Here is a 24,320-nt window from a genome sequence, read left to right as displayed (position 1 = left end):
AGGCCGCCTGGGTAAAGCCAGATGAAACGTAGTAGGATGTACACCTCTGTGCCAGCGTGTATGATATCATAGACAGTGAGCCAGAAGTCAGCCGCACAATGGCTGAGTGAAACAGTTATTTCCTCTGTAATCCAGTGTTCATTGCTGCTATCCGGTGAACTGAACCGTAAACATTTCGCTCTGAATACCGCCCCTGACACTGAAATGTATCACTGTCTGTGGATTCAATGATTTTTAACAGCGTGGATTTTAAAAAAGGATCCAAATTTCACATTCTCAATGCCATGATGTGCAACCAAATCCTCCCAAAATGAAATTGCTGGTGTGTAAAATGGCATTAAGATTAAGTGCGAATGAATCAAGATATTTTCGGTTGAGGTCAAAGCAGAGTGAGATGGCATGGCTATCTCACACGGGCTTCTGTGAAACCGAGAATGAATGGCAAAATGAGCAAGCCAGTGTTCATTGAAAAGACTTACTGTAATCGGCAGAAGCTAATTAACGTTCTAGAACAATACCAACACACACCCACACTACATGCGCCATTGTCTGTGCAGTTATTCTGAGAAGAGTCACTTTGCTTCTTGTACCAGCCTACATATTGCCAAACATGATAACATGTTGGGTAGGTGGGGGTGGTGAAGAAACATAATGGTAGAACATAATAGACTATTTCATTAACACCCTGTGGGGCTGGAACTGTGGGAAGAGGAGCGTGCAAAACATAAAGCTTGCCCCGAAAAACAGCACGTTTTTGAACTATAACGTAAATGATTTCTGCTTAAATGTACATTTCAAGCTATTTTCCATCTTAATGTTTTGCTGTTTCATCGTAACAGTGGCACCATATTATGAATGATGAGCTGATGCTGAAATGCAAAAGAATGTATTCTAGTTAAATGAGGATTATTATATTAAAAATCATTACACAAACAGCTAAATTATTTATGTCACTCTCTCAGATGAGGTTATGTCAAAAAATGCACAAGGAGAACAGAGTCACGAAATGTGAATCCTAATGACCAGCAACAAAACAATAATGAAAACAATTATCTTATAGTAATGAAAACAGTGTCTTTGTGCTAGGGGTGTGCAGCGAAGCTATTATCTTTTCATATTTGTATCTGTTCACATGACAAGATTATCTGTCTCTGTATTCAGACAGAAATGGGAAGGGCGTCAAAACTAAATAAAATGCCCATTTTTAAGTGTTACTCTTAGATTTATAGTTTCTGTTAATAAAATATACCTGGTATATGCCTTTTCATAATAATAGCCTAATAATAACAATAATAATAATAATAATAAAATATTATTTTATTCTTTTTTTTTTTTTTTTTTTCCTTACCGATGAAGCTGAATTTGTAGGCTACATTAACTGTGGAATATGTTGTGGTTTCTCCTGGTATTTCAGATATTAATATCTGCATGAAACAGAATCTTCGTTAGTCTGTACATGTATAACAACATTATTCTGGAGGCAGGAGGTGTCAAACAAAATGTGAAATGTCAAGCATATATTTTGCAGTGAATAATAAATACAAATTCAAACATTAAAAGAAATGAAAATAAAATCAATATAGCCTGCAAACAGATGAAAGTCCCTTAAATCAGGCACATCCCTACTTTGTGCTAATAATTAATTTCACCACAGCATAATAATAAAAACATGAATGTTCTCTTTGTTGTGTTTATAAAGGGGTTCATTAATGACTAATAACTCATTTACAGAAAAAGCTTTATAAATCATTGATATGCAGTTATGACAACATTAATAAAGAGGATGACTTTCGTGCAATATTTTCCAATTATTGTGTTAAAGTTACATGTTATAAATGCTTAATAAATACCCTTCTTCTGACTTATATTAATAACAACAGTTAAAAAACAAACAAACATAAAATGCCCTAATTCATGATTTATGTCACAATGCAGCAAAAATAAACTTTTATAGTGAGAATGAAAGGAAGAATTATTTCATTTTGCAACAGTACACTTTGTGTTTATATTCATTACTGTAACGTCTTGACTCACTTGTGTTGTCACGTTGATGTCAAAATGATTGTGCTATTCCGAGTGCTGTCCAAACTTAACTAGTCCTCTGCAAAAAAACACCCTTGAAGACCTGCATTATCATTCACAGCATTTATCATATACAGCAATAAAGCCTGCTGGCCATTAAACCATACTGAACTTTATGTACATAGCTTTCTAATGTTGGAAACTCCTTAATAAATGCTTCATATGTGTCCACTTTACATTAAGGTACATTTTCATAGTTTACTAATGATGAATATGTATTTTTAAGCATTTATACGTCATGTAAAAACTGCTCACAATTTGTTAGTATTGCATGACTGTCACCCTTTTTTTCATGTTGTTATAACTGCATAGCAATGATTTATAATGCTTTTGTAAATGAGTTATTGGTCATTCATTACCCTCTTTATAAACCAATAACAAAGGAAACATTCATGTAAATTGTTACTGGATCTTACACCAAACATGAGTAGTATGTACAGTATATAGAGGCTTACTTCAGGTTGAGGGAGACCTTCTAAGGAACATAATGGATAATGAACTATTATTCAGACACATCACTGCTGAATTTTCATGCTTTACTAGCTCTGTCTTAGGTATAATAAAATTGTCAAGAATGATACAATAGATAAGAATAAAACCAGATTTAATTTAGACAGGATTGTGATGGAAATGACTCCACATAAAGCTTCCAAAATCATAAATGGATTTAAAGCCACAAATTAGTATTCATTACTCAATAGCCACACTACAGGACATTGGTTGTTGTTGTTTTTGAACATTTGATTAAACTTCCTTCCTTGTTTTTCAAGTTTCCATCAAATCTCCTATTTTGATGATGATCTGAAAATCATCATGCACGCCGTATGTGTGTCTATACCAACCCAAACATATTGGTGTAAAGCGTGATTCACTTGAAAGTACACTACTGTTTAGAAGTTTAAGACATTTTTGTTTTTGAAAGAAATTGCTTCTTTTCACCAAGGATGCATAAATTATTACATTTTAAAATGTTTACAAATTTTTATTACTGTTTGAAATAACTTTTTTTATATCGTATTTATTTTAAAATTAAATGTTTCCCATAATGGCAAAGTATGGAAGCCCTGAACTGCAAGGTAAAAAAAAAATAATAAAAAAATATACTAGTCTTAACAGCTGTCTTAAAGCTTATTTTCTACACTTTATGTAGTGTCTATCGGGTAAGATAATAAATGAGCAAATCAAAAATCTCAGATTTTTGTTTTCTCGCTGAATTTTTTCCCTCAGATGTTTTATTCTCTCTGAATTTTTTCTTCTCTCCAAATTTTTATTTTTTATTTATTTATTTATTTTTTTATTTTTTTATTGCTGAATTTTTTTTTTTTTTTTTTTTTCTCCTCAAGAGGAAATGCATGATATTTATTTTTCTTGCTAGCTAACAATTAGCATGTGGTGCCAACCTCGGCCACCAGGCGCCACTATCAGTAAGCATGAAATCTTGTGCTTAAAACAGGACAGAAAAAAATTCAGAGAGGAAATAAATATTCAGAGAGAAAACAAAATTTATTGAGAAAAAAAATGTAAATTCACCAAATGCATTTTTTTCACCTTGCGGTTTGTAGCAAAGTCCAATTTTTTAACAGTCATTGCACCGGTCTACTAAGAATTTACTGTCTCCTAAAGCTAAAGAAATAATTCTAATGTGCAAATTTGATACTCGATGAACTTTTCTTATTATTAGAACAGTTGAAAATGGCTGTGCTAATTAATGAAGTATGGACATTGCAGTACAGTGTCTTTTTCCAGTTGCTGTGGTATTGAGTATCACTTGCATTTCTTACAAGTCACTTTACCCTTGCAAGTCAAATGTAGATTTTAAAAAAATTGCCAAAAAGAAAGAAGAAATCATACTGGATCTAACCAGAGCAGAGAGAGAAGCAGACAGCCCCAATGCACAACAACAACAAGACAAGTACAACAGTGTCTCTAGTTTGAGAAATAGGCTCCTCACAGGTCCTAAACTGGTAGCTTCAATAAACAGTACATGCCAAACACTTGCATTGCTGAAAGTAGAGGATTATTTGATATACAGAGAGTTTAAAGAATACCCATGTATTTAAATAGAAACAATAATTTGCAGCATTATAAATGTCTTTAATTCTTGATCAATTTAATGCATCCTTGGTGAACAGAAGCATCAATTTCTTTCAAAAATGATATGTCTTAGTGTTCTAAAACTTGTGAACAGTAGTGTACTCTACAATAAACTGTCTTCAGTGTTTGTTTGATTTACCGGATTAAGCACAAATTGGTACACAACTAACAATGCTTTCATCACACCATCACATTTGAATGATAGAGTTAGATGAAAGTGACTCTTGTGAAATATGTTAGCTGAACTCTTCTGTGTTGGTGTGAATGAGCTGTTCCAAGAGTCAACACACCTCAGCTTCATACATTTGTGCATATACTGATGAGTCAAAATATTATGACCGCCTGCCTAATATGCTGTTGGTCCTCCACGTGCTACCAAAACAGTGCCGACCTGCCGAGGCATGGACAAAATCCCTGAAGTTGTCCTGTGGTATCTGGCACCAAGACATTAGCAGCAGATCCTTCAAGTCCTGTAAGTTGCGAGGTGGAGCCAACATGGATCAGACTTGTCGGTCCAGCACATCCCACAGATGCTCAGTAGGATTGAGATCTGGGGAATTTGGAAGCCAGGGCAACACCTTGAACTCTTCATCATGCTCCTCAAACCATTCCCGAACAATGTGTGCAGTGTGGCAGGGTGCATTATCCTGCTGAAAGAGGCCATTGCCATCAGGGAATACCATTGCCATGAAGGGTGTACCTGGTCTGCAACAATGTTTAGGTAGGTGGCACGTGTCAAATTGACATCCACATGAATGGCCAGACCCAGGGTTTCCCAGCAGAACATTGCCCAGAGCATCACACTCCCTCCACTGGCTTGTCGTCTTCCCACAGTGCATCCTGGTGCCATCACTTCCCCAGGTAAACGGCGCACATGTACACAGCCGTCCACATGATGTGAAAGAAAACGGGACTCATCGGACCAGAAAACCTTCTTTCACTGCTCCAAGGTCCAGTTCCGACGCTCGCGTGCACATTGTATGCACTTTCGACGGTGGACAGGGTTCATCATGGGCAGTCTGACCGCTCTGCGGCTATGCAGCCCCATACGCAGCAGGGTGCAATGCACTGTGTGTTGTGACACATTCTTCCCGTAACCATCATTAAAATTTTAGGTTCGGACCAGACGGGATAGCATTCATTGCCCTCGCGCATCGATGAGCCTTGGGCGCCCAACACTTTGTTGCCAGTTTGTGGTTTGTCCCTCCTCTGACCACTGTCAGTAGGTACTCACCACTGCTGACCAGGAGCACCACACATGCCTTGCCATTTTAGAGATGCTCTGACCCAGTCGTCTGGCCATAACAATTTGGCCCTTGTCAAAGTCGCTCCTACCCATTTATCCTGCATTCAACACGTTGACTACAACAGTTGATAGTTCGCTTACCATCTAATCTACCCAGACCTTGACATGTGGCCTTGTTAGGAGATGATCAATGTCATTCACTTCACCTGTGAGTGGTCATAATGTTTTGGCTCATCAGTGTAAATATAATAGAAAACTTAAGTTAATTTGTTATCATAAATAAATGAGTTCCGTAGATTATTATGGCTGTGATCTTATTTGCAATGACATATCTTGAGTGTTCTACCACTCTTATAAAACACTTCTGCAAAGTGAAAAAGAATCCCTTCCACCAAAAAAGTAGTTCCTCCACAAAAGTCTCATTGCTATGTTTGGGGTTACTTGGCTACCAGTAATCCAGGTAGTCCAGGTAGTCAGCAGATTGATACAGTTACAGGTCAAATGCTTTTCAGCTAATCAGTTTGCATGACTAAATGTGATGATCTATAAAGATCATTGATGTTTGAGATGGTGGAACTTGTACAATCTGTATATCTGCTATATGGACATCAAAGGAATTGTCTTCTGTTACCTTGCAGCTAAATTAAATGTATCTCTTGGGGGTCACAGACATGGTCTATTTGTCCTCATGAGTGATAAATGTGTGAAACTATCATAGATAATTTATGTATTATAATCATAGCAATCTAATAAAGTGCATCTTGGTGCAAATACACACAGCTGATTGGTTTTCATAGTGTGCGGGGTAGTAATCAAGCCTTTAGCAAGATTCAGTAAGCCTCCCTCACAACTCAGATGCTTGACATTTAAGGTGCATTAAAAGGCCACTCAAAATGTGTTCAAGAGGGCACCGCACAAAATTTGTCTTTCAAATATGATCTTTAGGACTGATTTTCCTCACTGTTTTACAAGTGATGAAATCAGATCTGTTTGTTCAGGCAGTGTAGTCAATATCTGTTGTATCTACATTTGTTACTGTAGTAATGAAGTGTCAAACCGCTCACTCATTCACTATTCTCTACATACTGTATTAGATGTCATATACAGTAGTTCACTATATTGGGAAACAGCCCTAGATACTACTGCAAAAATATAAAAAATAATAATAATAATAATAAAAATAAAAAATAAACTACATGAAATATGATCTGACAGTTCAAATTGAAAAGTTTTTCCAAAAATCTGATTTAAATTGGATTTCAAACTGACCAAAAAATGTGGTTTGAGGTTGGTTTGTTAAAATCAGATTTCATACGGGTATTTTGCTGTTCTGAACAAACAGATATGCCAAAGTCGGAAGTGCAAAAAAAAAAAAAAAAAAAATATATATATATATTTGCTGCCTGTCTGAACAAAGTCTACAAGTGGTGTTTCAGTCTTACAATCTTTTAAAATAGTTTGCAAGGATTCAAATTCTACAACTTTAAATTTAAACTTCCATCAAAATCTCAACGCAACACACAATTGAAAATCACTCTATTGCCTTTGTAGGGACATTTCAAAGACATTAAGTTGATTTGAGCTTCAGGGAACGGCTAATGTTTACACTGGGTGGCGGAAACTCCATTAAGGCTGTTTTGTCAAGTGAAATTGATATTGCAGACTGGATCCAAAGCTCATCTGCAATTAAAAGTCATTCATCAAAAAATAAAGTAGAGGCAGAACAAAAACAAATGACATTCAATTTGCTGTTAGTACTGCAGTACATTACCAGAGTGGTGAAGATGTAGTGATAGTACTCTGTCATCATTCCCATCATCTGGGCCTGGAGAAAGAGAAGGGGAATGGGGGAGAATACAATGAAGAAGGTCAATATGTCATGTCAGAGTCATTTGCAATCATAGTGGCTGCACACACAAACAATGGTACAACAAATGAGATTGCATCAGGATTGAGGAACTATGAAGAACCACTCATCTCTCTATAGCCCTACAGTATTTGGACGGCAATTGTTTATCAGGGTGATGTCTGTAAAAGTATATTTTCATGGCTCGTCTGTGATAAAACTCATGCATTCGGATGACAATTAAATCACGGGGGACGAGCGAGACATTTTATGCGCTTGTTATATGGAAAATTCATCAATCCACAAACTGTGTCCACTGTATTTGCGTTTAAATATGTTTGGAATTATGCTAAATTAAAAATAACATTTTTGAAACATGAGGGAACCGCGCTGCAAAGCGCTGCGGACAATTACAGTGTACGTTTTCACATACGGATACAACACATACAAGCCAAAATTCTTGCGAAGAGCAATTAAACGACTCAAGAAATTGGGGACAAGAATATTTATCAAAACAGCCAAACAAATCTGTCAATGGGGGTACGTATGTTTCGCCACCCGCATCACCTCAGTTGCGCTGTTTGTGCGCTCTTTCATAAGCGCACGCAAGGAGATACAGAAGCCTGCATATCAAGGACAGTAAAGATTTAGAAGCTTTTAAATTAGATAGACATTAACCCGGCAACTTTTCTGGGACTACTTGACCCGTATAAATGAGTAGTCATGCAATCCCTATGTATAAACGTATTTAGTAAACGTTTCTACATTAAAACGTGATATATTACAATTGTATTACATTGCTGCCATAATAATGGACCATTTAAAAAGTTTATGTGATCTGGCTCTCGTTTTTCTTTCCCACTCCTACTCACTGTGGTGGAGTGGTGACGTAATTTTATTATTGTGAATTATTTAAAAAATGTCTGTTACACAATCCTCCAACTTTCACAACTGTCCATTACCGCCAGAGCTGTTACCATGTGCAGCGCAAATGTACGGCACTTAGCAGTGGTCAAAAAGGATTTCCAAAATGGCTTTTGGATTATAAACTCAGAAATGTGGATTCGGACGGTAATTAAATTACCACACGACCTTGGTGTTTGTCAAAAAACAGTAGGTAATTTGGCCAGGAATTTTCTCGCAGGAGGTGGGAGAAAAACAGACATTTCGGATTAGGACAGCAATAAAATCACTGACTACCCCATGTAAATGCTGGAATTACCTTACGTCCCCATGTAAAATAATTGCCGTCCGAATAGGGCTTATGTGTGTGTTTCTGATATTATACGTGGTAACAGAGTGTCCTGCAGCTTGCTTTCTAGCAGTGATAAGGGCCCTTCAAGGAATAGTTCATCCAAAATGAAAATTCTTTCATCCTTTTCTCACCCTCATGTCATTTCGAACTCATATGACTTTCTTTTTTATGTCTTCCATATACAAAAGGACTTTTAGGATAAGGAGATTTATCAGAATATCCCAGGTGATGTTTTCCGTACAACAAAAGCCAATGGGGACAAAAGATTTTCCTTACGAAAATTGAGAGTTCGTGGTAAATTTGAGGCAAACTTGCCACAAATTCACCACTGATCATTTTCACATGCAAATGAGATTTGTGCCAAACTTGCAGCAAATTGTCCATTGTTGCCAAAGGTCTGCCGGAGGTTCACCACTACCGGTGAAGAGCTGCAAACTTCTGGCAAACATTTGCAGCGAATCAAAAGCTCATTTGCATGTGAAATAACAAGCGGCAAATTTGCTGCATGTTAGCGGCTAGTTTAGATTTTTTGTAATGGTTGAGCTCCAAAAAGGACAATAAAGCACTTAAAAGCACCATAACAGTAGTTGACATGACTTGTGTTATATTCCAAGTCTTCTGAATTGATACAGTAGATTTGTGTGAACAACAGACTGATATTTAAACGATACCAATATACTTGTTGCGAAATTAAGAACGGGTATGACATAATTTAGAACAAAATCTGGCCAAAAAGAAGGTGTTTTTAAGTTTGTTGCACTGGTTTGAAACAGCTTTCCAGCACAAACTTTCAGGAAAACTTTGTACTGGCTGTTAAACATCATACTACCATTGGTCCACTCATTGGTGAGTGTGACCCTGTGCTCCACCTACTTTAATGCCAACATCTTTTTCCGGTTAATTTCTTTACTCAGTCAAGATCAGTCAACATGAACACAGTGCAGAGTTGCCACATTTTACACTCATCTTTGCAGTAGTTTTGATGTATTTATTTAAAAACAAGTATAAAAACCTTTTTCTAGATCTTTTGTGGATTTCTTGTCAGAAATTTCATCATAAAATACAATATACAACAGTTAGTTTCGGTCCTCGAATCTGATTGGACGAGAAATGTTCCATGAGTACTGATGGTCTCATACCATCAGCACTCGGACACTTCACTGTGTGTATCACTCTGCTTGTGTTCGTGCCGTTCTAAAGTGTAAGAGCAGTACAGATGTGTTAATAGCTATCTGTCTCTTTACATTTCATTTTGTGATATTACAGATTTTAGCCAGAAGGTGGAGGCAAAAGACAGTTTTTGTGTGTAGTATGAGCCAGTTAGTGACGTGAAGTCAGCGTCAGTCAGTGTTTACATTCAACAGCACTCCATGATTGCTCATATTACTACTACACTACTAAAGTTAGAAAATAGCTTTAAACAGCTTTAAACTAACAACTTCAGCATTAAGGCTAATCACAGCTGAGAGACACAACAGACTGATTAATTACACAAACTCAAGGTGCTTACGTCTTACCGGAGTTTCCACATTGGAGAGGACATACTGTTCAAAATGGAGGAGATTGCGGTTTCTATAGTGAAAGACACTTGCGCACCAGCTACCGCGAAACAGGGAGGAATACCCCCACTTGAATGGCTATTTTCCACTGAGAAAATAGGATGAATTTCACCAAAATGACATTATCGTCATCAACAAGTGCTTGCACACACTCCATCTCTCTCTCTCTCTCTGTCTCTCTCTCTCTCTCTCTCTCACACACACACACACACACACACACACACATACATCCTTGTTTCTCCGATAACATGTTAGAAACAGCCCAAGCCGTGATACTAGTAATTCTAAAGTGATGTTTTTGAGAGGCTTGGATGCATCATTTGGTTTGAACCAGCAATGGCAGAGTCTGATCCGTGCCGTAAGAAAGCAGTTCCATGCACAAATGCGTTTTTATGACCGTACTCAGTTTTTCCTAAAAAAATTAAAAAAATAAATAAAATTACTTGTTCATTGAACTGTTGTATATAAGCAATATCACACTCGCAATCATGCAATATGGCCCTAAATCAGCACTGCTGTGATTACCTAAGGCACTCGGCCTGCGGCCGAATCACAGCAGTGCTGATGTAGGGCCATATCTCACTCTTGCTTGTGTGATAATGCTTAAATAACAAATGCTAACCTGTCCATATTAAAGCAATGTTCCGAGATCAATGCAAGTTGAGCTCAATCAACAGCATTTGTGGCATAATGTTGATTACCACAAAAATGTATTTTGAGTCGTCCCTCCTTTTCTTTAAAAAAAGCAAAAACCTTGATTCCAGTGGTTCCTTTTCTGTGTAAAGTTATAGCCAACTTTACAACTTCGTTACCATGACGATGTAATGTCAACAAAACCTAAAACCCAAAACGACTGTAAAAATGACAATTTATACAATTTTACAGCTGTCACTTTCACTGTCCCCCCCCCCCCCCCACTGTCCCCCATTGACTTCCATTGTAAGTGCCTCACTGAAACCCAGATTTTTGCTTTTTGTTTTTTAAGAAAAGGAGGGACGAGTCAAATTTTTTTTGTGGTAATCAACATTATGCCACAAATGCTGTGGATTGAGCTTAACTTGTACTGAACCCAGAACATTCCTTTAAGACAACGTATAGCATGTCAGCGTTAACATTAGCATGAATGTAAAAATGACAAATTGCACATTATACACTGCATATTTATTACTTTAAATCATCATGGAGTGGTTAAAACAGTTTCTGTTACTGATCTCATGTAAATTATACTCATATAATGAGATATGTAGTTATTGATAACATATTTTAATGTCGTAAAGGTTAATATTTTACATGTAGTCAATTGACAGGACAGCATGCGTTTTAAATGCTCTCCTGAACGCCAGCCCCATCGGGTGGCCGGTGTCCCAATGTTCGAATGTTTTGACTTTCTTTCCCACTCTGAGAAAAGAATGAAGAAGAACTTTGCCGTGAGTGTGTCGAAGCCATAAGTCCTTGTTTACTGAGAATTGTACCCTCTAACAAAGCTCTCAAATCTCAAACTTCTGCATATTCAAACCGGTGCATCATGATCAGTTACAAGTGACAACCTATGGTGATTGGCTTAATTGACAACGCAATGTGTCTTAAAGGAATATTCCGGGAATAATACAACTTGAGCTCAATCAACAGCATCTGTGGAATAATGTTGATTACCACAAAAAAATATTTTCATAAAAAAGAAGAAGAAGAAGCAAAAATCAAGGTTACAGTGAAGTGCTTACAATGGAAGTCAATGGGGCCAAATTTTTTAAGGGTTTAAAAGGCAGAAATGTGAAGCTTATAATTTTATAAAAGCCCTTACATTAATTTTTCTGTTAGAACTTGTGTATTATTTTAACTGTAAAGTTGTTTAAATTGTTATTTTTACAGTTATTTCAGGGTTTTAGTGTTTACAGCATTACGTCATCATGGCAACAAAGTTGTAAAATTAGATATTAACCTTTTCTGTGTAAAGTTATAAGCGATTTTGTCACACTAAAATCATATTAACATGCACACTGTTCACGTCTTACAGCAATAGTTTTAAAATGGTGAGTATTTTAACGTTAATGGATTGGCCACATTCACTTCAACCCAGATTGTTGCTTTTTTTAAAGAAAAGGAGGGACTTGATCAAATACATTTTTTTTATTTATTTATTTTTTTTTTAATTATTATCAGCATTATGCCATAAATGCTGTTGATTGAGCTTTACTTTGATATAACCCAGAAAATTATTTTAACGCATCATAGCTGAATGTTAACAAACACAAATGAGATCTGAGCGCTTTAGTGAAAGGGCAGCTTGTCATCTAATACCGACATAAGTTTCGGTCTGTTTTTGACTTAATGACAAATATATACGGTATACAGTAGGAAAATGTTATACTTTTATGGTCAGTCCCCATTTGCTTTCATTGCACAGAAAAGAGCAATTTGAACATTCTGCCTAACATTTGCATTCTGCCTTTAGTGTTTTACAGAAAAAAGAAAGTCATACGGTTTGGAATGACGTGAAACTGAGTAAATGATGAAAGAATTCTTATTTTTCTCAATCCATTTACCTCATTCTTCATTGAAATGTGCTTATTCCCAAGGTGTTTATATGTCTGCATTAATTATACCATCTGTCGTGAGGAAAATTCAAGGTTATGCTAAACTCTTTATTCTTTCAGACCATAATCACTCAAGATTGTTGAGGAGTCTGCAACTATTTCATTTCTTACATTGGATAGCAGAAATAGACCCTTCAGTTTGTTCCTGTATTCTATATATTCCTGAGTCACTCACAAACATACACTTTCGACAAGCGTAGACTGCCTATTAAAGACTTCTGGGATTCGGCCCAAAGCCGTCTCTCTCAGACTCTGTGTTCCATCACATTTCCCATTTCTCTCTGGCCTGAGGGGGAGTACATGCTCCAACATAAGTTCAGGAGGGGCTGACAAAAAAAAAAAACGAGCCACAGACAATTCCTTTAAGGCTGCACAGGGCTCAAGTAAATCAGTTAATCATTCACTGTATGTAAACTAGATCATATCAATGCTACATTGTTTTAATATTGTCTTATCTATTGTAATACCATTCAGACTTTTTGGGCTGAATCTTCAGCAAAAATCATATGGCATATTTCACTTGTAAATTCAGTTCCCAAATCTAATACAGCTTTACTGGAGCTGGACTAAGGATCTACTGTCTCTTCAAACTCTTCAAACAGAACAACAGGTTCTGAGGAACTTCATGAGATAGCTAGCGTGATATGAGCATGTATCACTTTCACAGAGTGTGAACTCACTTGTTTAAGAATCTGTGCAGCCATTATATGACTGCAGTCGAAGATAATGCGAAACTCTCTGCTCCGTTTCATCTCCTTGAGCAGAGGTCTGGTGTCTGTGGTGTCCAGAGGGAGCTGTCGGATCTTCAGTCTGATGTTATACCTGGACGGTGCCATAATTAACTCCTGAAGCCTGATTAATCCTGCACAAAAGAGGTCAGGGTAATTTAACAACAACAACATCAGTATGCTAGCTAAAGGTGGTCAAGCTGGTTTTTGGAACATGGTAACTGATTTGTTGTTGGTCCAGGGTGGATCACCAGCTCTAACTAGCTAAACCAAGGTGGTTTACCTGGTCAAAACCAGGTCTACCAACTTGCAGTTCAACCATCTAGATCAGCTTCAACCAGCTAATGACCATGATAGCCAGCTTCCAGCTGTAAAACCACCTACCATCTTGTCTATTCTTTTTTTTTTTTTTTTTAATTTCCATTATTTGATGAACCACAGCAATGATCCATAGTTAATGTACACAAACATCATAGCTAGGCACATAGTGATACTTTAAGTAAATAAGGCTTATTTCTCTGCAAATTGCGCTTTGCGCCTCTTCATTAACATGCAATACAGTTTGCAAGCATACACCCACAGATAGCGCAAACACTCCCAACAACGTCCACTTGTGCTTTGCACTAGAACGGAAATTGCGCTTAGAATTAGCGCTCTCAGGAAAATTGGATAAGATGCTTGGCCATTGTGCTGGCGTGGTCTCGAAAAAAGAGCTCTTCCCTGTCATTGCTTGATTTATTTGATTCAAACAGTTTCCAGTATATCATTGCCTGAAGACTCATTCTGATAGCAAGGCGAACTTCACAGAATTATGCTACTTATCACTGAAATACAGAGTCTAAAATGCATTCTTAAAGGTATTTATCATGTAACACACTTTAGAATGACACACATGACAATAAAAGCATTATATCTCACCTGTGCTGTCATCATAAACCACAGTGGCTGTCTTCCACTTGAGGAACTGCACCAGGTCTAAGATAGCGTAGCTGAGAGAGGAGTAATCGGGGTACAGGTTGGCATAAAATGTGTCCCTGTTGTCCATTGGATGGTGTTTCCATCGTACTTGTATATGCGGCACCTCCAGGGCATTGCAGATGGACTGTACAGCATTGGATGAGGAGCTATGAGACGGCCCAAATATGGCAACAACACCTAAAGACAGCTGGTCACATGCTGGCGAGAGCAGATTCCAGGTTATGTGGTAAGAAATGTCAAAACAGAAATGTCACTGCACATGGAATATTTCTTTGTGCAGCTAAACAAAGCTGTGGTATGTTATACTAGGTAAACAAATAAAAATAAAAAAATAAAAAATAAATCAACATTCTTTACTATAATTTTTTTCACATTGTAGAATAATATTAAAGTCATCAAAACTATGGAATAACATAAACTGAACTATGGAAATTATGTTGTGACTAAAAAAAATCCAAAATAAATCAAAACTATGTTATATTTTAGCATCTTCAAAGTAGTCACCCATTCTTTCACCAATGATTCATTCAGAATAAGACCAGTTATGTGTGTTCAGAAGGTAAGAAGGGTTTTGATTTCATGTTGACTTTATAGTGGATTTTGCTTTAGGAACGTTAGGTAAAAGGTAAGCCATATCATCAATTAATATTACAAACTATCAAAAATATGTAAACAAGAACTGACCGGACGCTCACCTCTGGTCATATTCTCCCCTCACAGCACTCACCTTTTCTAGAGGCTTCAAAGCTATCGTAGATATTGATCCTCTGAATGTCATACGTTAACGTTGTGTTGGGCAATAATGTCCTGTTTCTGTTGATATTATTAACTGCAAATTTAAAGGCCAGCTCCTCGGAGCTCACGAGTGCCACGGGTCCATCGGTTTGTTCAAAAATCCCACCTGAAAAACAAGATAAATGGATTCAGTGTCAAATGAACCAAAGCTGAACCTGGAGGAGCACATTCAAACCTCTGGAGGTGTTTTGCATTTAGATCTGCTGGCTCGCTTGTGTACTTCAAGAACCTCTATTCGATCTGCTCAGTAGAAAGTGTGTCTGACAGAAACAGCTCAGGCTTTTAAAGTTCAAGGCCATAATGGAGATGAGCAGAGTGAAAGAGACAGAGAGAGAGAAGTAAATAGCCTCATCAAAGGTACCATGCCTCCTTAAGGCCTGCAGGTCACTTTTCATTCCCTACTACTAAAAAAAAAAAAAAAAATGGATTCATATGCAGGTCTATAGCTTTCTGCACAGATGTTTGAAAGTTTGAAAGTTTCAGTGAGCTCATTTTATGGCACTTTTCACAAATAGGATAGACTTTGGTGTCCCTGTTTTAAATTATTTGAGGCACAAATCCTGTATTTTTTTTATTTGAGAACTATTAGATACAGTATGTTAGATAAACTATTATCTAGCACAATATTAACCTAGTTTGAAAAGTAGTGTGGACAAATATCCATATCCCCAGAATGGTAATTTTGGCCTGTCTTACTTTTTTGGCTGTATCTAGCAATTAAAGTCATACAAGCAACATCATTTGGACTCTTTCGACAGCATAGCGGGATGACAAATAAGTAATATAATTACATTTTCAAAAATTTTAAACTTATTGTTGTGTTGAGTGTATTTGTCAATTCATTGTCAACCATTCAACCATGTTAACAAAGTTGCAAAGTGTAAATGACCAAATAAATGTTCTTCTAGCATTTATGGGAAATATAAGTTAACTGTATCAATAACTAACCAACATTTGCTTATAAACCAGCTAGTTCCTTGAGTGACAACTTAACACGGTTACCTATTGTTACACAGTTTTTATTTCATTTACCTTTTTATTCTTTAAATGTAAAGATTTGAAGGCTTATTTGATGTTTATTGGTAGAAAATGACAAAATCATAAACCAGGGTTTTAAAGAAATATTCCATGTTCAGTACAAGTTAAGCTCAATTGACAGCCCTTCTGGCATAATGTTGATTACCACAAAAATAAAATCTGGGTTACAGTAAGGCACTTAAAATGGAAGTGAATGAGGCCAGTCCATAAATGTCACTGTTTCAAAAGTACAGTGATAAAATGTAAACAATACGCTTGTAAACATGATTTTAGAACCTTTTCTGTGTAAAGTTATATCAAATTATACAACTAAAAATAAAATCAAATAAAAAACATTACAGCTAAAAAAAACCAAAAAATGTTTTTAGATGAAGAATAAATGTAAGTGCTTTTAAAAACTGTTTTAATGTTTTAACAGACAAATTTAACCTCACTGTAACATCAAATTTAGTTCTTTTTAAGGAAAATGAGGGACGAGTCAACATCATTTTTGTTGTAATCAACATTATGCCACAAATACTGTCAGTTGAGCTTAATTTGTATTGAACCTAGAATATTCCTTTAAACCAACACACTCTCACAGCGAAATTGCAAGGATTCGTATGACTTTTCTACATTTGGTTAATTCGTATGATATCGTACGACTTTCACTACAGCCAATGACATTGCTTTGAAATCGTTTCCATCTAATACGCAACAATTACTTGCTTGTCACACAAAACAGCTTCCTATCATGTTTACACCCTCTACTGATCTGTTAGGTTTAGATAAGGGGTTTGGGTAAGGGCATAATATTAATAAGCTTGTCCTTGACACCTCGTGTGTGGAACTCGTGCTTACTTCCGCATTACACATCCGGGCATTTAAACGTGTTGAAATCATACAAATTCATAAGAAAATCATACCAAATAGCCAACTCATAAAATGTGTATGAATTTTCATGAGATCGGGTTGTTTAAAGCAAAATTTAGGTAACAGGGTTGCAAAAATGATTAGAAAATAAATATTAAAATATAATATATATTTTTTAGTTTGACCTCTTGAGGATGGCGATCAACATTTTTAACTGAAGATTAAGCATTTTCACTGACCAATTGATGAATATACATATATTGTACCATTTGGAGTCAATTCTAGAGACTGTTGTACGTGAAATCCCAGGAGATCAGCAGTTACGGAAATACTCAAACCAGCATGTCTGGCACCAACAATCATGCCACAGTCCAAATTACTGAGATCACATTTTCCCCATTCTGATGGTTGATGTGAACATTAACTGAAGCTCCTGACCCGTATCTGTATGATTTTATGCACTGCACTGCTGCCAAACGATTGGCTGATAAGATAATTGCATGAATGAGTTGGTGTACAGTTGTACCTAATAAAGTGGCTAGTGAGTGTGTGTGTGTGTGTGTGTGTGTGTGTGTGTATATATATATATATATATTGTTTATTGACTTCTATGTGCAATGGAACCCTATCAAAGCAATAAAATGATAACATCTGGAGCACGCTGAGCAATGTTCAGTCCTTGAGGATAAATACCGTTAGACCTGCTTCATCTTCTTACAGTATATATCAGCAATATATGATGGTCTCGGAGCCAAAGACATATGAGCAGAGAGAAATATTGGAAGACCAAATGTTTGTTCAGTTGTACAGAATTCAATTTCACATACTATCCTGTTCTGCTATTTGGGATTTAAAGTGTTATTGAATTTTATACACTGTAAGCGTACCAGATAAACATACATAGTCCAAACACAGAATGACCCTTGGGCTTTTTTAACATTCTGGTGTAAAATATCAATTGCCTTTAAAAACCGTCGCAGCTCAATCCATGAACGCATGAATATTTAAGAGTTCTTCAGTTAGACCCTCAACAGAGGTCAAGAGCACCCTGAACATCTCAGTTGTTCTCCCAGAGGAGAAAAGCTCAAGTATGAGACTGCAGGGGAGATCACAGGCCTGCAATCCAGAGAGTAACGCCGCAGCCATCGAGCCATGCACACTATTTATGACTCCGGCACCGCTTGACTTCTGAAGAGCCATGATGCATAAACTCCCTGGAAAGAGCCTGACGCATTAAAATAAATGAATTCTGCCGTTTTGTGAGGAAATCTCATTAGAGTACATTAAGTAATTGCTGGAGTATATACTAATTTGACTATTAAGAGGATAAAATGTGCATTGCCTGGAAGCACTAAAATAGATTTAATAAAAAGGGGAGATCTGCTGCTGTGTGGAAGAAAAACGCCCTGCATCGCTCGACAATTAATTTCTATTGCCGTTTTTTCCAGATGTGAAAGCCATAAAATAAAATGCTTGTGACTCCTCCATAAAACCACAGAGAACAAGTTTTCTTTCCTTTCTTTTGAATAAATCGTCAGTCTAGGGTGATATAGCTGAAAAAAATATCAGATTTTGATATTACTGAGACTTTTATACAATATTCAATATATTTCTGCTTTGATATGGCTTATGGAGGTGTTTTTTTTTTTTTTTTTAATCAAAGGAGCCATCATTCCAATCAAACAGCCACTGTAGCCAATAAGATTTAAAATGTAAGAAGAAAAGTAAATTAAAATCCAATTAAAAATAATCAAGGCATACTTTCTTTACTAAATGAAAAAATGAAGAATTATATTTAATCATTTTCATGTATATATTTGCACTAATATAATAATCAGTGTTGGGTGTAATATAATTACAAAGTAATTAGTTACTGTAATTTGATTACTTTTTCAAAGTAATTAAAGTAATGTAGTGCATTGCATTTAAAATTATTGTTATAAAATTACTGACTTTAAAGTACATAACTTGGGTTAAACATAATTCTAAAATAATATAATTTATGTATTTATACATTTAAAACATAAATTATGTTCATATGTATGTCTGTTTGTGTTTCTGTGACAGCTGATATTTGAGGTAGCAGCGCATTTTCTCCAAGATTATTTTATGTATCGTATGTATCCACTGATCAGTGATCGTGTCATATTGTATTTGGACTCGTTTCGTTTTTTTGTGAGCATCTGCTGTTTTTATATTCTGTTTATTTCACGAACAAGTGAAAACGTGACAAAAGATTGTTTACAGCTTGAAAACTCTGTGCTTTTTTCTCTGGTTTTTTTACATCTGGTATGTGAGTGAAACAATACTTGTTGTATTCTAATCCAGAACTTTCCGATCTGTATAATGTTTTGACCGTATGTTTGACAGTATGGTGTAGAGTGTGATCATATTTCATAAGTTATGAAAGCTAAACACTTCTAATTTGTCAACAGATTAAAAAAAACATGTTAAGAGTTGGTAATTGTAAAGGGTAAAGGATGGGCAAGGAGGAGGCAGGAACTGGCGGAAGAGTCAACATAACTTTAATGACATAAAAGAACTGAACATAACATAAAACACATTGACGCACACACACAGTGGCCGCATGTGGCTCTCTCTCTTTTGAAAGCTTGTCTTAACCCCCCTCCCGGCTGATTAGCCCGATTCAGGGCTGGGATGTGTGTTCTACTGCCCTCCACCTCATCACAGTTATTTTCCCTAAATGCATTGTAAAGATCCTAATATTTAAAACAACACCCTTTTTATGTTGGATAAGCAGTTATTTATTAATTTGATTATTTTTTTCAGCACGGAGTGTCAAAGTATGCCACAATATTTATTTGTTATGATATATGCGACTGAAAAGCAAGCATATAGTAAACAACTAATGAGCCAAAACATTATGACCGCTCACAGGTGAAGCGAATAACGTTGATCATCTCCCAACAAGGCCAACTGTATGTCAAGGTCTGGGTAGATTAGATGGTAAGCGAATAATCAGTTTTCATAGTCAGTGTGTTGAATGCAGGAGAAATGGGCAGGAGCGACTTTGACAAGGGCCAAATTGTTATGGCCAGACGACTGGGTCAGGGCATCTCTAATATGGCAAGGCATGTGGGTTGCTCCCGCTCAACAGTGGTTAGTACCTACCGACAGTGGTCCGAGGAGGGACAAACCACAAACCGGCGACAGGGTGTTGGGCGAACAAGGATCATCAATGCACAAGGGCAAAGAAGGCTATCCCTTCTGGTCCAAATCAACAGAGGGTCTATGGCACAAGTCACAGAAAATGTTAATGATGGTTAAAGGAGGAATGTGTCACAAAACACAGTGCATCGCACCCTGCTGCGTATGGGGCTGCTTAGCCACAGACCGGTCAGAGTGCCATTGATGACTCCTGTCCAGCCTCGAAAGTGCCTACAATGGGCACGCAAGTGTCAGAACTGGACCTTGGAGCAGTAGGAGAAGGTTGCCTGGTCCGATGAGTCCCATTTTCTTTTACATCACAGACAGCCTTGTCCGTGTGCACCGTTTACCTGGGGAAGTGATGGCACCAGGATGCACTGTGGGAAGACGACAAGCCGGTGGAGGGAGTGTGATGCTCTGGGCAATGTTCTGCTGGGAAACCCTGAGTCCAACCATTCATGTGGACGTCAATTTGACACGTGCCACCTACCTAAACATTGTTGCAGTCCAGGTACACCCTTCATGGCAATGGTATTCCCTGATGGCAATGGCCTCTTTCAGCAGGATAATGCACCCTGCCACACATTGTTCGGGAATGGTTTGAGGAGCATGATGAAGAGTTCAAGGTGTTGCCCTGGCTTCCAAATTCCCCAGATCTCAATCCAATTGAGCATCTGTGGGATGTGCTGGACCAACAAGTCTGATCCATGGAAGCTCCACCTCGCAACTTACAGGAGTTGAAGGATCTGCTGCTAATGTCTTGATGCCAGATGTATAGTCCATGCCTTAGCGGGTCTGTGCTGTTTTGGAGGCACATGGAGGACCAACAGCATATTAGGCAGGTGATCATAATGTTTTGACTCATCAGTGTATGTCCGATTTATTGCCTTTGCATTGCAGGCAGCACGTATAATAAATAATATATACCTAAATTCTACATGCTTTGATGAACTTGTTTTTAATGCTTCAGTAATTTAATAAATACTTTTGAACACACAAATACCATTGCATTACCTTTGTGTACGTATTTATGAAATGTACAATTATTTCAGAAATTAAGGCATTTTCTCTCAGTACAATAGCATTTTTGGCTGTTTACTTCAATGCAGAATTATAAATGCATACCAATGTGTTGGCCACTATGCGGGGCCTCTGCCGTATATTCAATGCAGAAGTATAAGTCGGCTTTAAGTGTATGAACATGGAGCAAATATATACATTATTCTGCATGTGTTGAGCGGAAAAACACAAACTTTTCTGTGAAAAGTGTTTCAGAAAGTAACTTTAAAGTAAACTAATTAGTAATGTGATTCCTTTTCACTGAAGTAATTTGTAAAGTAATCCAATTACAATTTTAGATATGAGATTTGTAGTTTATTACTTTTTTGAGGAACTTACCCATCAGAAAGCAGCAGTGAGTAGCAGCCAATCCAATTGTAAACTGTTAGCAGCTTTAATATAAGCTAAGTGCTGCCCAAATCTCCCCAAACACTTTCTTATTTTTCAGGTCTTTTTTTTTACCATTCTGTGCAAATCAGTGCAAAAACAACCACAAGCCCTTCCTCAATCTTTGGCTTTAATGACTTTAATGGCACAGGATATTTATGTTGCTATATTGTATGAAGCACTGCAGCTCTTTGCTAAACGGGGTCTTTAAAGGGCCAAATGTAAATTAAGCTGTAATGTTTGATCTGTGATTTCTTGCACATCTTTAATGTCAGTCAGATTCAGTTGTGATTAACTTGTTTCCTGTTTTGAAACAGCATTACAAAAGTAGCCTAATTAATCTCTTGGGTTGTAGCCTGATTCAGAAAACATGTGCTCATTACATCTGCTACCTTAAAAAATACAGCTTGCAGTAGGCCTCTTTGCAATCATCTAGATTTTAAAAAGCTACAAAACAGGGGTGTAAATAACAACACAATTAATAACTGTCTGTCACATGGCTTCAATGCACCTCTCAGAGTTCCACTGAAAGAAAGAAAGAAAGAAAGAAAGAAAGAAAGAAAGAAAGATGTGAACAGTGTATTTTTGTATGACTTTTCATAATGTTACAAATGCAGTCTATTTATGAGACTAATACATTAATATACAAGGCAAGTTTACAGCTGCGGGTCAACTAATGCGACCCTGTGGTCTGTTAGTTCTATTGGTGCCTCATACCCAAATATACTGCACCACTATCAACGCTTGTATTCACACCCCACCGGACCACGCACAGCTCAGCCAAAACCCCCAACAATGAGGCAGAATCATTATGCTTTGGATAAATGTACTGTTCTTGAGGGAGCTCTTTTGTAGCACACCACTCCCCTGGTCATCTTCCCAGCACGCCTGTGAATAGCTGTACTGCTCCCTGATGCTGGAGGTATTTTGCTACACAATGGCAGAGGAGAGAGCAACAGACAATGGTCCAAACTAAACAATTTCGGCAAACAACCAGCATTGTGCACAACACTGACCAATTAAGGGATGTTGCATTGGCCTGTTATCCCATTCCATCTGTCTTTTCTGTAGAGAAGTCACTGTGACAGTCTATTCCTTAAATAAAAACCAGCATTACTGATAATGCTGACTTTCAATGTGCAGATCACATAATGACAATTGGCTTATACATTTCTGGGCTAATTACTTACAAAAACAATACAGAAAAGTTAATTTTTTTATTATTATTAGCTTTGTCAGTAAAAGGCTTGTAAGATTAATCTCATGCTTGTGTTATTTGTTTTTTATTTTCATTTTGGTTTTTGACTATAGTTGGCATAGTCATAACATTTTACATGGATGTTCTATTTTTGAAGGGTTTATAAAAAGGGTTAATTAATAACTAATAATTAGTTTACAAATGCATAACAAATCGTTGATATGCAATTAGAGCAACATGCATAAAAGTGGTGACTGTCATGCAATACCTGCCAAATAATGAGCCATTTTACCTCACATGTTGTAATTGCTTAATAATATGTATTTAACAGTAGAAATGTTTTATGTTTTCATTAAGGACAGCATGAGATGTACTGAGATATAGTTGGCTTATGAATTTGATATTGAATGTATAGGTTTAGATGTTTCCCTCTCACCACAGATGTCTTTTATAATGATTTATGTTAGGTAGCTGCTGGCACTGGCAATGATGAAGACGAATTAAAGAACCCAAGTGCAATTTATTAAACAAAAGTGAAATCCAATAAAACCCTAACTATAAACTTAAAACATAAACATGAACTTGACATGAACTTGACCTGACCAAACATATAAAATACTAGAACAAAGGACAATGGAAAACATGAGGGTTTAAATACATGGACATGGGAGAACAAACCAATGAACAAACATAACTCTAAACAAGATAATTAAACATTAAACCAATGAAAACAAGACACATGAACATGGAGGGAAACAGGAATCACATGACATGAACCAGGAACTAGAATTTTCAAAATAAAAGACATGAAATACAAGAATCAACAAAATACACATGACAGTTTCTATTTATCAACCACCTTCATCAAACAATTATTTTTTATAATAAATTGTATAATCTCCTTAAGTTATTTTACTTGGTGATTTAAATATAAATTGGTTTGATAAAATACATAGAAAAAATGTGTTTTGTTTCTTTAAAAAATAAAAAATAAAAACCCACAAGGATAATTGGATCTTTTCTTAAACTCAAATTGATTTTATTTTTAGCAATAAACCTGATCATGTAGTAAAGTTTTTCAATATGATTACAGGGTTGTCCGATCATAATTGACACTTAACAAGAAAACAGTTTAATTACTGTTCTTTTAATAGAACATCATGTATACTTCTGAATACCAAAAAGTGAGCTCACCAATTTAAGAAAGACACTAGATTAAATAAATTGGACAGAACATCTTTCACATAATTGTACTCTTTTTATGAATGTTATTCGAAATACTGTAAATAGTATCATGAGGCAAATTAGAGGTAAACCTCTGTTCGGGAGGTAGTTTGGGGTTTGATTGTTACACTAATGTTGGAATGTGGTCATTATAACTTTATTTTTGACACACAGTCTATTTTTTCTAATATGTCAAAATGTCAAATGTTAATATGAG

The 24,320-nt window shown here is 36.5% G+C and overlaps 1 protein-coding gene across 1 annotated transcript in view; it reads right to left on the bottom strand.

Moving 5' to 3' along the window:
* Window positions 1–24,320, bottom strand: part of LOC127453868 (glutamate receptor ionotropic, kainate 3-like) — a 286,044-nt gene that overhangs the window by 134,855 nt on the left and 126,869 nt on the right. The window contains exons 2-5 of the mRNA XM_051720608.1: window positions 15,110–15,283; window positions 14,323–14,580; window positions 13,357–13,538; window positions 7,194–7,247 (exon numbers count right to left, since the gene is read on the bottom strand). Of these exons, the coding sequence (XP_051576568.1) occupies window positions 7,194–7,247; window positions 13,357–13,538; window positions 14,323–14,580; window positions 15,110–15,283 (668 nt within the window). The remainder of the gene's footprint in view (window positions 1–7,193; window positions 7,248–13,356; window positions 13,539–14,322; window positions 14,581–15,109; window positions 15,284–24,320) is intronic.

Source organism: Myxocyprinus asiaticus, chromosome 16 (assembly GCF_019703515.2).
Source record: "Myxocyprinus asiaticus isolate MX2 ecotype Aquarium Trade chromosome 16, UBuf_Myxa_2, whole genome shotgun sequence".
Taxonomy (NCBI): domain Eukaryota; kingdom Metazoa; phylum Chordata; class Actinopteri; order Cypriniformes; family Catostomidae; genus Myxocyprinus; species Myxocyprinus asiaticus.
The sequence above is the reverse complement of the archived record's forward strand: the minus strand, read 5'-3'. Positions and strand labels throughout refer to the sequence as shown.